This window comes from Lampris incognitus, chromosome 20, assembly GCF_029633865.1.
Source record: "Lampris incognitus isolate fLamInc1 chromosome 20, fLamInc1.hap2, whole genome shotgun sequence".
NCBI classification, from domain to species: domain Eukaryota; kingdom Metazoa; phylum Chordata; class Actinopteri; order Lampriformes; family Lampridae; genus Lampris; species Lampris incognitus.
In genome coordinates this window covers 9,161,910-9,176,927 of record NC_079230.1, presented here as the reverse complement: position 1 = coordinate 9,176,927, position 15,018 = coordinate 9,161,910, and the positions used below count along the sequence as shown (strand labels likewise).

Below are 15,018 nucleotides of genomic sequence, written 5' to 3'. Positions count from 1 at the left end.
TAGTCAGATTTTTGGCGTTTCTTTTGACAGATCCTGTCATGGTAAAGCAGAAAGGACTGAAATAATGCACAAAATGTCGTTTGAAGACTGTCACAGCCAGGATCAGCAGAGACAAAGGAGAACGGCTAGATCAGTAATACATGTGTTATGTATTCGTGGGACGTAATACAGACATACTGATGGGTCTGTGAATACCTGCATATTAAGGACACGGTGTTATTGGGATCCTAGGAAAGGCATTTATTGACGATTAACACTAATCAGAGAACTGGCTTGCATGTGAACGTACTCTGTATGAGGAACTGTTTAGGAATGTCCCGTCCCCCAGATAAGACTGGACAGCTGTAGATTGACAGAGAGAGAGAGCGCAAGTTCTATTTTTATCATTCATTCAACCAGTCCAAACTCAGAGAGAGACCCCCTCATCTCGCCTACTCCCATGCTGTTTTTCCCCTCCTCTCTTCTACGGTAGGATCTCTCTCTCTCTCTCTCTCTCTCTCTCTCTCTCTCTCTCTCTCTCTCTCTCTCTCTCTCTCTCTCGCTCATCCCCTCGCCGTTCTGTTCTTTTCCTCGTGGCTGGAGAAAGTTCAAGAAAAGTTGTCTGAGGATTAAGACTGGGACCACCCAAGGGGAAGGAGTTACACAGAAGAGACAGAGCAAAGCGGAGATAGAGAGAACAACCTGTTTTCTTTCTTTCTTTCTTTTTTTTAACAGAAAAAACAAAATCTGTTACCAATACTGCTTGCCAGCACCACATCGCTAGGCCGACATGGCTCTCCTGTGCTATAATAAAGGCTGTGGTGAGAGGTTCGACGCCGACAAAAACAAAGAAGGTGACCCATTTTGCCTTATGTGTGATCAAGACATTGAGGCCTGTTGTCCTGTTGCTCTCATTATAGTCACATTAGTGTGTGTTAATGCCCATTTGTTAATACCTGTTTATCTGCCTATGTTACCTAATCCCATACAAGTGTGTGTATGTGTGTGACATAGAATTAAATGTAAAGCCCGACACAGATTTACATACAGACAGTGTGTGTCTGTGAATAACGCAGCCACAACGTGCAAGTTTCCCTTCCACGGCCGGAGTTAAATTTTGACTTTTTGATAACCTGCGATCGAAGAAATATGTCCAAAGTTTTGAGGGTTTTTTTTTCCCAGCAGTACCAATGGGGGAAAAAAAATACAGGAGAGGGCGTCCGGGTGGCGTGGCAGTCTATTCTGTTGCCTACCAACACAGGGATTGACGGTTTGAATCCCTGTGTTACCTCCGGCTTGGTCGGGCGTCTCTACAGACACAATTGGCTGTATCTGTGGGTGGGTATGCCGGATGTGGGTATGTGTCCTGGTCGCTGCACTAGCGCCTCCTCTGGTCGGTCAGGGTGCCTGTTCGGGGGGGGGGGCGACTGGGGGGAATAGCGTGATCCTCCCATGTGCTACGTCCCACTGGCGAAACTCCTCATTGGCAGGTGAAAAGAAGCAGCTGGTGACTCCACATGTATCGGAGGAGGCATGTGGTAGTCTGCAGCCCTGCCTGGGTCGGCAGAGGGGGTGGAGCAGCAGCATTATCTCACCAGACGTGGTATTTCATCATGGTGTGAGGTTTGAATCCGTCGGTAAATGTTGCGCCAGTAATGCCCAGCAGATGTTGGTGTTCACTGACCTCAGCGCGTGGTGTGAAACACGTATTCGACACTGATGTACTTACAGATCCCGTTAGAAGAGTGATTCATGGTATAAAAGCCCAGATATGCGTAGTACAGCCCGACAGCCTGGACTTGACCAGCGTGGTCTGTCTAATCCATGAAGACAGCCTGACGACAGGTGTCATGAGGCTAGCGCTGACTGCTGCAGACTGCTGCCTCTAAAAATGCTTACCGTCAGTATTAACTGGTGGGCGTCAGGTGTTGTGTTGATTTGTGTAAAGTCACAGCAGTGTTTTACATGAAGATTTACATTGTATTAAGTTGGAAGGAGAGAGAGAGAGAGAGAGAGAGAGAGAGAGAGAGAGAGAGAGAGAGAGAGAGAGAGAGAGAGAGAGAGAGAGAGAGAGAGAGAGAGAGAGAGAGAGAGTAAATCAGGTTATAAAACAGTCCAGTGTGTAGGATCAGCCACGTGTCTTTGGAAGAACGTGTGAGCCCCCTAGCAACTGTTACTACATTCCTTTTATGGGACACACACACACACACACACTCACTCACTCACTCACTACTCACACACAGACATGCATGCTCACTCACTCTCACACTCTCTCTCTTCCTCTCACACACACACACACACACACATATACACACCACTGCCAGCCCCTCTGCCCAAAGCAGGTGGTATGTTGTGTTCTACTGAGTGTTTGTGTGTGTCTGTGTGTGTGTGTGCATGCGTGCATGCGTGCGAGCGAGCGTGTGTGCTTGTGACAAAGAAAGAGTGGAGGGTTGGCCTTCATCTGCTTTTACCATCTCCCTCAAGCGTGCTATCCTAACTTGTCATCCTGCATCTCTTCTCTGTATCTCACACTTCTTGTCTTCCTCTGACAGATGCGTGTCTGTTTCACCCCGGAGTGCCCATTTTCCATGATGCTCTCAAGGTAAAAGTCACACATGCACGCACACACGCACGCACGCACGCACGCACGAACACACACACACAGAGCAGTCTTTGCCCTCAAAGCAGTGGTGAGTATAATTAACCCTTGTGTCTCATGTAGTCTTAACAGTCTGTATACTCCCATTGTCTTAAGGGTAAAAAATAACTCACCAAAACCCTAAAATAAAGCAACTTAATTGATTTTTTTTTTTGTGGCTTTTTTGGACCTCCCCGATCCGGGAGGGCTGCAGACTACCACATGTCTCCTCCAATACATGTGGAGTCACCAGCCGCTTCTTTTCACCTGACAGTGAGGAGTTTCACCAGGGGGGCTTATAGCGCATAGGAGGATCACGCTCCCCCCTCCCCCACCAGAGGAGGTGCTAGTGCAGAGACCAGGACATACCCACATCTGGCTTGCCACCCGTAGACACGGCCAATTGTGTCTGTAGGAATGCCCAATCAAGCCAGAGTTAACACGGGGATTTGAACTGGAGATCCCCGTGTTGCTAGGCAACGGAATAGACCGCTACGCTACCTGGACGTCCCAGCTTAATTGAATTTCAAACCCCACGTCTACTTTGCATGAACAAAAAAACCTGTTATTCATTACAGACTTTGTGATTATCTGGGTTTTCCGTCTTCACTGTGCAGAAAGACTGCATTTTGTCTGGACACCACTCGTTTTTATTACAACACACCTGTCATAATTGTTTTCTTTACTAAAGTAGAGGTTTATTATTATTATTATCATCCATCCATCCATTATCTGAACCGGTTATCCTGCTCTCAGGGTCACGGGGATGCTGGAGCCTATCCCAGCAGTCATTGGGTGGCAGGCAGGGAGACACCCTGGACGGGCCGCCAGACCATCACAGGGCCAACACACACACACACACACACCCATTCATCCCTAGGGGCATTTAGTACAGCCAAGTCACCTGACCTACATGTCTTTGGACTGTGGGAGGAAACCGGAGCCCCCGGAGGAAACCCACACAGACACTGGGAGAACATGCAAACTCCACACAGAGGACGACCCGGGATGACCCACCAAGGTTGGACTACCCCGGGGCTCGAACCTAGGACCTTCTTGCTGTGAGGCGACCGTGCTTTGTGCAGACATGAAGATAAAAATGTACCTCTGAATGGAACCAGTTGCTCATCCACTGCTGCTTCATGCCCAGCATTGTAGAAGTATGGCAGACGCTCCATCCACTTCTCCCAGACCCGACTCACGGCTATCAAATCGTAGCATTCTTGAGAAAGCGTGAAAGACTTTGAGTGGCATTGTGGCATGGAAAATCACCCTTCCACTCTCTGCTCCCCAGAGACTAGATGTAGCCTCGCCACAGGACCTAGTATACCCACCTGCTAAGATTAGCAGCCCTATGTAGGCACGCTGGTCAGTCAATCCATGCTTTTCCAATTTTCTCCATATATATGGAAACCCTCCAAAGGACCATCGCGGAAGGGGGTGCGAGGCCCTGTGCAAACTTGACGTGCGAGGCCCTGCTTGTTGACATGCATGTGCATGAATCATGGCCACACACACATTCTAGTTCTACTGCTCACGTAGTCTTGGTGCAATACTTGTTTTGTTTGCTTTTTTTTGGATTTCCCCCCCTTTGCTCCCCAAGTGTATCTGGCCATTACCCCTCTCTTCAGAGCCGTACTGGTCGCTGCTCCACCCCTTCTGCTGATCCGGGGAGGGCTGCAGACTACCACATGCCTTCGCCGATACATGTGGCATTGCCAGCTGCTTCTTTTCACCTGACAGTGAGGAGTTTCACCAGAAGTAGCATGTGGGAGGATCAAACTATTCCCCCCAGTTCCCCCTCCCCTCTGAACAGGTGCCCCGACCGACCAGAGGAGGCGTTAGTGCAGCGACCAGGACACATACCTGCATCTGGCTTCCCACCCACAGACACGGCAATTGTGTCTGTAGGGACGCCCGACCAAGCCGGAGGTAACACGAGGATTCGAACCGGTGATCCCTGTGTTGGTAGGCAATGGCATAGACCGTCACGCCACCCGGACGCCCCCGGTGCAATACATTTTTAACAAGTAGAATAATACAGCATCATTATGCACATAGTCTCAGCTATGACTGTTTGCTATTATAGTCTTTCAGAGGAAAGAATGAACTGTAAAATTATTGGCTTTACGTCATCAAGTCAGCTCAGCTGTCACTTTGTTTTGGCATGTTGAAGTATGACCGTATGTTACAATTCAATATTTCAGGTCTATAGCCTACATTTCATTCAGATTTTAGATCATTTACCAGACCGGTCATTAAATGTAGCCTACAGTCACCGGTTGGCTTGGGACGCCTGTTCAGCCATCACATCTCAGGGAGTGTTGACAGATTTATTCAGCGATCCTCGCAGTGACTAATGAAATTCTAACTTTTTATTTTATTTTTCCTGTTCTCAGCACCCAACTTGTGTTTACAAAATCTGTCGCGCTCTTGTGTAGCTGACAGTTTCCCCTTCTCCCTCTTCCTCGCAGCGAGATGGAGCACACTACGCAACGACACAATATTGAAAATGCCAAACCTGAATAATTACCAGCAAGGGTACCAGCAAGAGTTAAAGGGAAGGTGTACAAAGTGGTTGTGAGACCAGCTATGTTATATGGTTTGGAGACAGTGGCACTGATGAAAAGACAGGAGGCAGAGCTGGAGGTGGCAGAGTTGAAGATTTTCACTGGGAGTGACGAAGTACGACAGGATTGGAGCAAGTATATCGGAGAGACTGCTCAGGTTGGACGGTTTGGAGACGAAGCAAGAGAGACAAGATTGAGATGGTTTGGACATGTGTGGAGGAGAGATGCTGGGTATATTGGGGGGAAGGATGCTGAATATGGAGCTGCCAGGGAAGAGAAAAGAGGAGGTTTATGGATGTGGTGAGGGAGGGCATGCAGGTGGCTGGTGTGACAGAGGAAGTTGCAGAGGACAGGAAGAGATGGAAACGGATGATCCGCTATGGCGACCCCTAACGGGAGCAGCTGAAAGAAGGCGAAGAAAAAAATCTGAATAATTTTAGATTTTTCTATGTGACCTTGACTGTGCATGATGGAGTTGACACAGGAATTTCATTTGTTGCATGTTGGGTTAAGAACAGTAAAAAAAAAATACATACATAAAAAATGTATGTATATAATATAACTGGGGGATGGGATTTCAGGCCAGGCACAAGGCCCTAGAGGCATGGGGCCCTGTGTGGTCGCATGCGGCCCATGCGACGGTTCTGCCCTCCATATTTGTCATCTCCAGGGTGATTTTTTTTTTTGATGTCTGGGGTGATGAACATGTAGAGCGTTGGGGCAGTGTCCTGGGCATCGGCATGTCCTGTGGGCCCGGGGTCATCTTCATGACATTCTGTGCTGCCATCCTGCCCTGGTTGTCATATGGTGATGAGGACCATGTTATTTTGCTGCTCTTTGACAAAAATGTCGGTCTTTCAGCCTGGGGGATTTCTCCCTCATCCGAATATGACGCATTGTGCTCTGGGTTATATTATTCCTCATCGTCTTCTTCAGATACTTCCTCCTCTTCTAAATCATTGTTCTCTTGTTCCTCCTGGACATCTGAAAAATCAGATCTCTGAGCTGTTGGGTACTGAAATGTGCACTCGTGGCTTCAGCAGAGAGACAACTGGGGGTACTTCAGCAGAGACAACCGGGGGTACTTTAGCAGAGAGACAACTGGGGGTATCGTCGTCTGCAGCATCTTTATAGCCTCTGACTGCATTCCCCATTAGTAAACAATGCTTTTAATAAATGTTGAGTTTGTCTGAGATTTAGTTTTGTCTGTGAGCTTGAGTTGTGTGGGGTCGCAGAGGGGAGATGCTGCTTATGCACAGGAAAGTTGTGTGCTTGTGTGTGCATACATGCATGTGTGTGTCTTTGTGGTGTGTGTAAATGATTTTATAATTGCCGGGTCTAAGGCAGTCTTTGTAGCCAGGTGGTGTACGGGCTTTCATGGAAATACTATGAACAAAGGAGATGTTTCACTTCTTCTACTGTTGGGGTCAGGCGGGGAAAAGTCATCAAATCTCAAGTTGGAAAAGCTTTTTTCAGGGGTTTCCTCTGCTGTTGAGCAGTGGCGGGTTATTTTTGACCATTAAGACAACACAAGAGGACCAAGAGTGTTGGAAAATTAATTTTTATACCCGGGTGCATTTAATATCGGTTACTTTAAGACTTTTACTCGGCTAATATTCTCATATGTGACCTTCCCCTATAAGAGAGGTGAAAGTCGAAAGGAATAAATATATTTACAGGTTTAGGATTATTTTCTTGAGCTGGTGGTTCTATACAGAATAAATTTGACTACCAAATACTTTACCATACAGCCTGTTATTTTACAATCACTTGGGGTGTTTGGATAAAGTGTCATGTGCATGTTTTTCCGGTTGTTTTCACTCCAGGGCTGGTCCTGTTGCAGGAAAAGGACGACAGACTTTTCAGAGTTCCTCTCCATCAAGGTAAAGGGCCTACTTTCTCTCATTTCAGTTAAAGGGGACACATCTCTCAGTCACACTGGGTGACCCCAGTTTATAGGGGCAGCATGACTCGGGAGGTAGAGCGGGTAATCTAGTAACCAGAAGGTCGCTGGTTCGATCCCCGGCTCCCGCAGTGTGCTGAAGTGTCCTTGAGCAAGACACCGAACCCTTAACTGCTCGCGATGAGCCGGTTGGTGCCTTGCATGGCAGCCTCCACCATCAGTGTATGAATGGGTGGAGTGAGACATACACACTAGAAAAGCGCTTTATAAATGCTGTGTATTTACAATTTACCCCAGCAGACATGACACTTCTTTTTCTTCACTGATGATGTCCAAGTCTGCCTGTGTTGCGTTAGAGTAAATGTGACTTGGTTTGTTATCTTGTCAGGGGTGCACCCGTGGGCGCCACAGCAACGAAAAGCCCCCGGAGCCTTTGCGGCCGGAGGTATCCTCAGACAAAGGTGAAATGAAACACGGCAACCACCAGGAAATCATCTACCGGGGACCCAAGTCAGCCGAGACCCTGCAGAAAGAGAGGCCCAGGTGATTGTGTGTGTGTGTGAGACATTGTGTGATCATGTGCGTGTTTATTTGAGAGTATGCACATGTATTTGGGGTTTAAATGCGTGTGTGTTCATGTGTGCATGTTTATGTGTGTGTGTGTGTGTGTGATTGCATGTGAGCTTGACTGTGAGGTAAGTTGCAAATGTGCAATGCTTCATGCGCAGGTACACCTGTGTATATGTTTGTGTTAGTGTATGCAAATGGTGTGTATGTCTGTTTGTTTGAGTGGCAATTTGTTTGTTAGCGCGTTTTCACATATATAGTTCTCTTTAAACGAACCAAACTCGTCCTCTTAAAAGTGGACCAAGAAGTGGACCAACAGAAAAGGGACTCAGTTCTCCTTGCGTTCACATTGTCAGTTCATCGGAAAGAGGACTCAGTTCTCTTTCTGGTCCACTTCAGCTCTGATGGGGCCTCAGCCCTCTTTCTCTTCACACTCCTAGAGTTACTCTGGAGCTCAGACCTTTTTCTCATCGCGTGTGGTCAAGTACTTTTGACATAGTTTTTTTACTTTGACGCGGCACTGCAGTGTGGTCCTATCGAGGCCCCTCGCTTTCATATGAACTGCAAACTGGAGGGAAACCTTGGCATTTCTCTGCGTTGTAGGCAGTTGTCGTTTGGTTTGTTCTTCATTCCACATCTGGAGTAGTGCAGTAGTTTTGTCACCCCTCGTCCACTGGTCTCGCTTGCGGCCATGACTCCGTGTCATTTGTTTTTTCGAGCGTCCCAGTTCTGTCTACGGCAAGCCTAGAGGGCGAAAATACGATAGCAAAGGGTGAAGCGAACCGAGAGCGCTTTGTGTTCACAATGCACAGATTAAGTGAACCGATTCGTGGACCAAAATCGAATCTGAGCTCCCCCTCTAACATGCTGCATTGACAGCTCACTGGCATCGGACCAGCTAGACCCATTAGGGCTAATGGGTCAGACCCTTTAGTTGACTGGTTAATGTCGGCTGCGGTGCAGGAGATACGGGTTTGCGCCCCCCCCCCCAAGATACGGGCTGTGGCAGTTCCCGAGCTGCCCCCCCCCCACATTCGCGGCACTGAACCGAACTCAAGACGGTCGATCCAGTATTCATCCACCCATGTGTGTGTGTGTGTGTGTGTGTGTGTGTGTGTGTGTGTGTGTGTGTGTGTGTGTGTAGTTCAGATGAGGTCAAGACCAAGCTTCCTCAGAAGGTGTCTCCATCATTGTCCCAGGTCCTGGAGAAACTATACATCAGTAACAAAGCTGAGAGGGAAAAGGAGGGTAAGCATTTACATCTGTGTGTGTGTGTGTGTGCAGAATAATGCCTTGAAAAATCACTTGGTCATTTAGGTCTCTTAGTTTTAACTGTTAAAATTCCGATTTTCTTTTTGGTGCAAAGAATGGAGTGTGTTTGTAAGATTTGTCACATGTTTCTCAGGAATTTTCCAGAATAAAGTGACTTGTGATGATGAGTTAGACAGCTCACTTCACTGGCATGACACCTTAAGTTGAGACACGTTGTTTATTTAAAGACAATTGTTGTCGAATAAAAAAAAAAAAGACAAAAAAGTTAAATAACGTTGTGAAAAGAAAAGAAGAAGAAAGGCCAGACAGGTGATGGAAATTCTTCTAATAAAGGATTCATGGAAGGAACAAGTTGAGTTATCTTGTACAAAATGTCAGATCTTTCATTTTATAAATAAATTAATCTATCGATCGATCGATCGATCGATCTATCTATCTTTATTTCTTCCAATACAGTGGCTTGTGTGTGTGTGTGTGTCCTTTTTAAAATTTTCAGGAAATTGGGGAATTTTAGCTCTCTTCTGCCTTCATTTTAACCCCAATTCTCTGTCTTGCCCCTTCTTCATCTCTCTCTCTCTCTGTCTGGCTGTCTCTCTCTCTCTGTTTTCACATCTTTTTCTGTCTCTCTGTCTCGCTCTTTATTTCTCAGAGAATCAAGTTGTCGTGCATGGGACCCGATGCAAGAATGCTGGGTGCAAAACAGTGGGTGTCTCCTTTATCATAGTGTGTTTGTGTGTGTGTGTGTGTGTGCGTGCGTGCGTGTGTGTGCGTGTGCGTGTGTGTGAACTTAGGTGCACATGTGTGTATGATGTCTGTGCTTGTGTGCATTTTTTTGGGACATTTCTTTTTGAGGATTTTGAGAACGTTTGTGCATGTGTGTTTTCATAGTGTAGTTTATGAACGGGTTTGTGTGTGCTTTGTGTCACATGTAATCATGCTTCTGCTTCCTCGACTTTGTTACCTCTGTGAGTCTTGGCCCAAATTGTCAATTTGACATCAGCAAAAAGGCAACAGTCATCATCCTCATAGACAGGAGCTGCTGGCCTGCCCCCCCCCCCCCTCTCTCTCTCTCTCTCTCTCACACACACACGCGCACGCCGCTTTGAATTCACTTCTCAGTCGCCTGAGTCTGCCGCCATCTAGTGGCCGTGAGCAGAAACACTCCTCGAAGAGCTTTACTTCACAGTTCATTTTCATTCCAGCATGTCTTTGCATGGGAGTATAATTGATGATCATAGATGTAAAGAGAGATTGTAACTTGTTACAGATTAACGATGACTTGATCTTAACATTATCGTCACTTGTATAATGTTTGCTCCTGGACTGACTGGTTTAAATGAATGAATGAATGCACATGTGATTAAATGAATGAATGTGTTCAGATTTACCAAGGCCCAGAGACAGACTTGGAGGTGTGCACTCATCACCCTGGAGCACCTGTCTTCCACGAGGGGTGAGTCTCTCTCTCTCTGTCACTCACACACACACACACACACACACACACAATAAAATAGCTTTTTACACTGTTTCCAAACTTCATCTAAACTAAACTGACCCCTAACAACGTACCTCCCTGACCTTGAGGACCCCCTTAGGATCTGGGTTGCTCTGCATATTGATTATCAGGACTTTGCGGAGGGGTGCTGATATTCCTCAAAGCTTCCTCCCTTTTCTGATGTCTTTTTTAAGCATTCCTCCACATCATGAACTCATGTTGTTTAGCTCTGTCACTCGGCTCCCTGTTGTTTTTCTTTTTCCCTCCCTCAGTTTCCCTTTTCCACCTTCCGTGCTCACTCCTGAGATAGTTTTCTCTTCTCGCTGTATCTGCATTACCTTGTACCCTGTACTCCCTCTGCCTCTCTGCTGCTATTTTTGCCATTGTGGTGTCTGAAAATATTGAACAAAAAATTAAAAAAATAATTATTCAATTATTAGAGAATTATTTGAGAATTATTATTATTATTTAAATTATTATTATTGAATTATTGAAAATAATTGCTGAGAATAACAGGTGAGAATAATAATTATTATCATTTGGATGGTTATCAAAGTCTACACTTGAGACATTACTAAGAATGTGCCAAACATTCAACGCTGTCACAACTATTCAACGCTGTTGCGATAAAAAATGTGACGGGGCTGAAGTTTTTGGCTAATAGTAGCCATAACTCCATATTTGGCTAAGACAATAGCACCACTTGACATTTTTTAAATTGTAATACTTTGCAGCACTATTGTTTAATTTTTTCCTAAACCATTGTTTACTATGATTTATTCGGCTCACTCTGACAAAAAAGAATGAAATAGAGGTAAGACAAGACACTGACACTTGCCTTTCTTTGTAGCACGTTGTGCAAAAGACTTGTGTAATGTTACTTCCTCAGTGATGACGTCACAGGGACTGAGCCATTATTTATATAGGGGGATAATGGTATGGCGTGACGGGGTTGACAACAAACAATTTCATACATAATTCATGTATATTTTTTTCAGAAAAACTATTTATAGTTAAAGCAGGCAAACATGATTATATTAGCAGCAACATTTTGGTACTGATTGAAATGTACATTTATTTGATATTCAGTGCAAAGATAATGATGGTCAGTGAAGACATGCAAACATGTTTGTTGTCTACTTAAAGACAACCCATTTTTTTAAAGGCACAATAAAAAACATTTTATTTTGCTATGCATTATAATGGTTGCCTTTAATTGAAAATCTGGGGGACTTGAATGGCACCCGTTTCAGAGACTCACCCAACAGCAGTGGCAGTAAGAGTAATAGTAATTAGTTACTCTTGTATGTAATTATGATATGTAATTCTTCAGGTATAAGTACTGGAGTTGCTGCTGTATACAGACCATAGACTTCAATGCCTTCCTGGACCAGAAGGGCTGCAGCACGGGCAAACACCGCTGGTTCCCCAAACAGGTACACACACACACACACACACACACACACACACACGGGTGGATGAATACTGGATCGACGCTGGTTACTATTTGCTGCTTGTGTGAGACCAGGTTTAATGTAGATGGGAAAAGTGAAATATTTAGGAGAATATGGACAAGGAAACATTACATATTAATGTGGATCAATGTGGGGTTGTTGTAGACAGTTCTGCTAGCTACAACTGGACAAGCCCCTTTATAATTATTTAATTTTGTGTGTGTGTGCAGGACAAGAAGAAGGTGGCGTGTCGATATGACTGGCACCAGACAGGCAAAAACGTCGTCGTGACTATCTACGCCAAAAATGCAAACCCAGAATTTTCCTACGTAGAGGCCAGCCGCACAGTGGTGAGTCTCTCTCTCACACACACACACACAAATCAGACGTTTTCCATAATCCAAACTTACCTAATGTCATACCCAGTACTGTTCGATATAAATGAAAAATGCCCCTTCACACAGTCACAACACCTGTACAGATGTTGATTTAAGGCTTTTCCTTTTCAACAAAAAAAATGTGGAAAAATAAACATCTATATTAATGGGTAAGGCGATGTCTCACAGGTTTACCAGCAATGACTTGAATAGCTGATATTCACTCTTTCGTCATTTCTCCCTCTGTCCTTCCCCCCACAGCTGACCTGCCACATCCAGTTTGAGGATGACAAGGTCTTCAAAAAGGACTTCCACCTGTGGGGGGTGAGTTCCTACATTTCAGAGTGTCTTGGGGTCAACAGACCGAAGTTAAACTTGCTTTTTGTGCTCTCGTACGTTGAAGTGCACAGGTTGTTGACTGTGGAGTTATTGTGTGACCCCTGATATGTGAACTTTATTCCAATGCGGTGTCGTCCCCTGTATTCGCTCTGCCCTTGTGTTGTAATCTTTACTCATCAGTGAAAAACTGCATCGTGCGAGTAGTCGAAACCGATGCAACAACGCATGCTTGATTATGTAGTTTGTGTGTATATATTGTGTTATAGCTCTCAATAACAAAAGGTAATGACAAATAACAAAGATGAAATTAAAAAAAGAGTCAGCTTGGGTTGTAGTCAGTGTTGCAACTGGATTTGCTGGTCATATTTTCATTTCAAATGTTTTAAAAATGTATGATGACAATATTACCTACCTAGCAAACAAGTTATCGCTAACTTCATCTCTATTAACACACACACATCTATATTGTGCACTTTCCCTACCGTTCGAGTGTTTCTTCTAACAAAGTTTCATATATATATATGTATATGTGTGTGTGTGTGTGTGTGTATATGCACAGGACAATAAACAAAGAATTTACTTGACTGACTGGATTATTTTGCTCCTTATTTGTTGAGCACTTTCCCTACCATTGAGTGTTTCTTTTAACAAGTTATATATGTGTGTGTATATATGTATATATATAACTTTGTTAAGAGAAACACTCAATGGTAGCTCAACAAGTAAGGAGCAAAGTAATCCAGAACTTATATATATATAAAATCCAGTGAGTCAAGTAAATTCTTTATGAGACAGTACAAGCCTGTTTCATGCCGTAAGCAATCATCAGCTGTCAAACTTTTACTTGACTTACTGGATTATTTTGCTCCTTATTTGTTGAGCACTTTCCCTACCGTTGAGTGTTTCTTTTAACAAAGTTTATATATATCTCTGGGATGGACTGGCGGCCTGTCCAGGGTGCATCGACACAAAGCCGATACTTAGACCACTACACCACCTTCCTACTTTTTGACTGTTGTGTTTGTGTCCATTGTGTTTTTCATATGAATATTCCATCAATTCAGATTTGACTCAACTTACCCTCTGTATCTCCCTATCCCACCCTCCTCCTCCCCTCTCAGGTGATAGATGTGAAAAAGAGCAATGTGAACATGGTCCCGTCCAAAGTGGAGGTCTCCCTGTGCAAGGCCGACGCCGTGGCCTGGGGTAAACTGGAGGACCCCAACTTCAAACCCGAGCCTGAGCCCGCCGACAATGCCCTGGAAACCAACGAGGCATACCAGCCAGACTGGGACATTGAGGACGATGACATCAGCGACTCGGACGAGGAATGGGCGTATGACACGGCGCCGAAGAAAACAGAGGAGGAGAAGCAGGGAGTGGAAAAGAAAGAGGAGGAGGAGGAAAAGAAGACGGCACAGGAGAACGATGAGGGAGAGGAGGAAAATTATGACTTGCCCCCGCTCGATGACTAGAGTACTGGTACACCTACATTTGTCAGCACACTTGGATGCAACAAAGTTTTTTTTTTTGCTGAATCTTTAAATAGTCCGAATTTGATAAAAGTGACACAAAATTTAGAAAGAAAATAAAGATATCTTGGGTTGTGTATAGGTTGAAACCCACTTTGTTTTAGAGATCAAGTGATTCAATTAAAAAAATGCAGAGCATTATGGACAGTCTCCTTGTCAAAAGGACGTCACCACTGTCAGAACCGACTTTCATAGATGAAATACAGACTTTTCTATACCAAACATTAATACATGTTTCACAGCTCATTTACCCTCAACCTCTACAAACAGCAAGGTTAGAAGAGATTGGATGATGAATGGACAGACAAGCATAGAGAGAGATGGAGTAAATTTACATATCCTAAGAGACTCTCATTTTTTGGCCTTGCAGTGGGCTGGTTACTTGTCGAGACTGTCTCCCTGCCATCCCCCTTACAGTATGCCTTCTGTGACTGAAAAGGGTGCGGGGTCAGTAAGTGGAAGGATACGTTTGTCTTCATACTGATATGAAGAGCACACTTATTCTCATCTGTTTTAGGCACAGGGGCATAATTCAAGTCTGCATATGTGTTTATGAGCAAACAGCTCTGTGTATCGCTTTGCAGGAATAAATCTAGAAAGATCAAAGTGCTTATCGCATGTTATGCATTTAATGTCTGCTAAAATGTGTGTCAAGAGGCTTATATCAACACCGACAACAGAGGACTACAGCTTGTTTGAGCCATGCGGTCTGACTGGTCCAAGACTCCGGTGATGTTGATGTACCACGGGGATATCCCGGCTCCCTGGTGGTTGTTAAAGTGAACGGTACAGATGTCTGAATTGTGAGTATAATTGTTGCTCTAAAGTATGTAATGTATGCAAGCGCGAGCTATGTGCGTTACATTTTGCGGACTCGCATCAAGGCAGAATT

At 44.8% G+C, this 15,018-nt stretch overlaps 1 protein-coding gene across 1 annotated transcript; it reads left to right on the top strand.

Annotated features, from left to right (window-relative positions):
* Positions 1 to 769: 769 nt before the first annotated feature.
* Positions 770 to 14,104, top strand: zgc:92429 (uncharacterized protein LOC445063 homolog). Its single transcript, XM_056300708.1, has 11 exons — positions 770 to 833; positions 2,532 to 2,581; positions 7,014 to 7,070; positions 7,479 to 7,633; positions 8,802 to 8,905; positions 9,579 to 9,631; positions 10,312 to 10,382; positions 11,758 to 11,860; positions 12,109 to 12,228; positions 12,517 to 12,579; positions 13,716 to 14,104. Exons 1-11 carry the CDS (start codon positions 770 to 772, stop codon positions 14,067 to 14,069), a joined length of 1,194 nt encoding a protein of 397 aa, XP_056156683.1. The 3' UTR covers positions 14,070 to 14,104.
* The last annotated feature ends 914 nt before the right edge of the window (positions 14,105 to 15,018 follow it).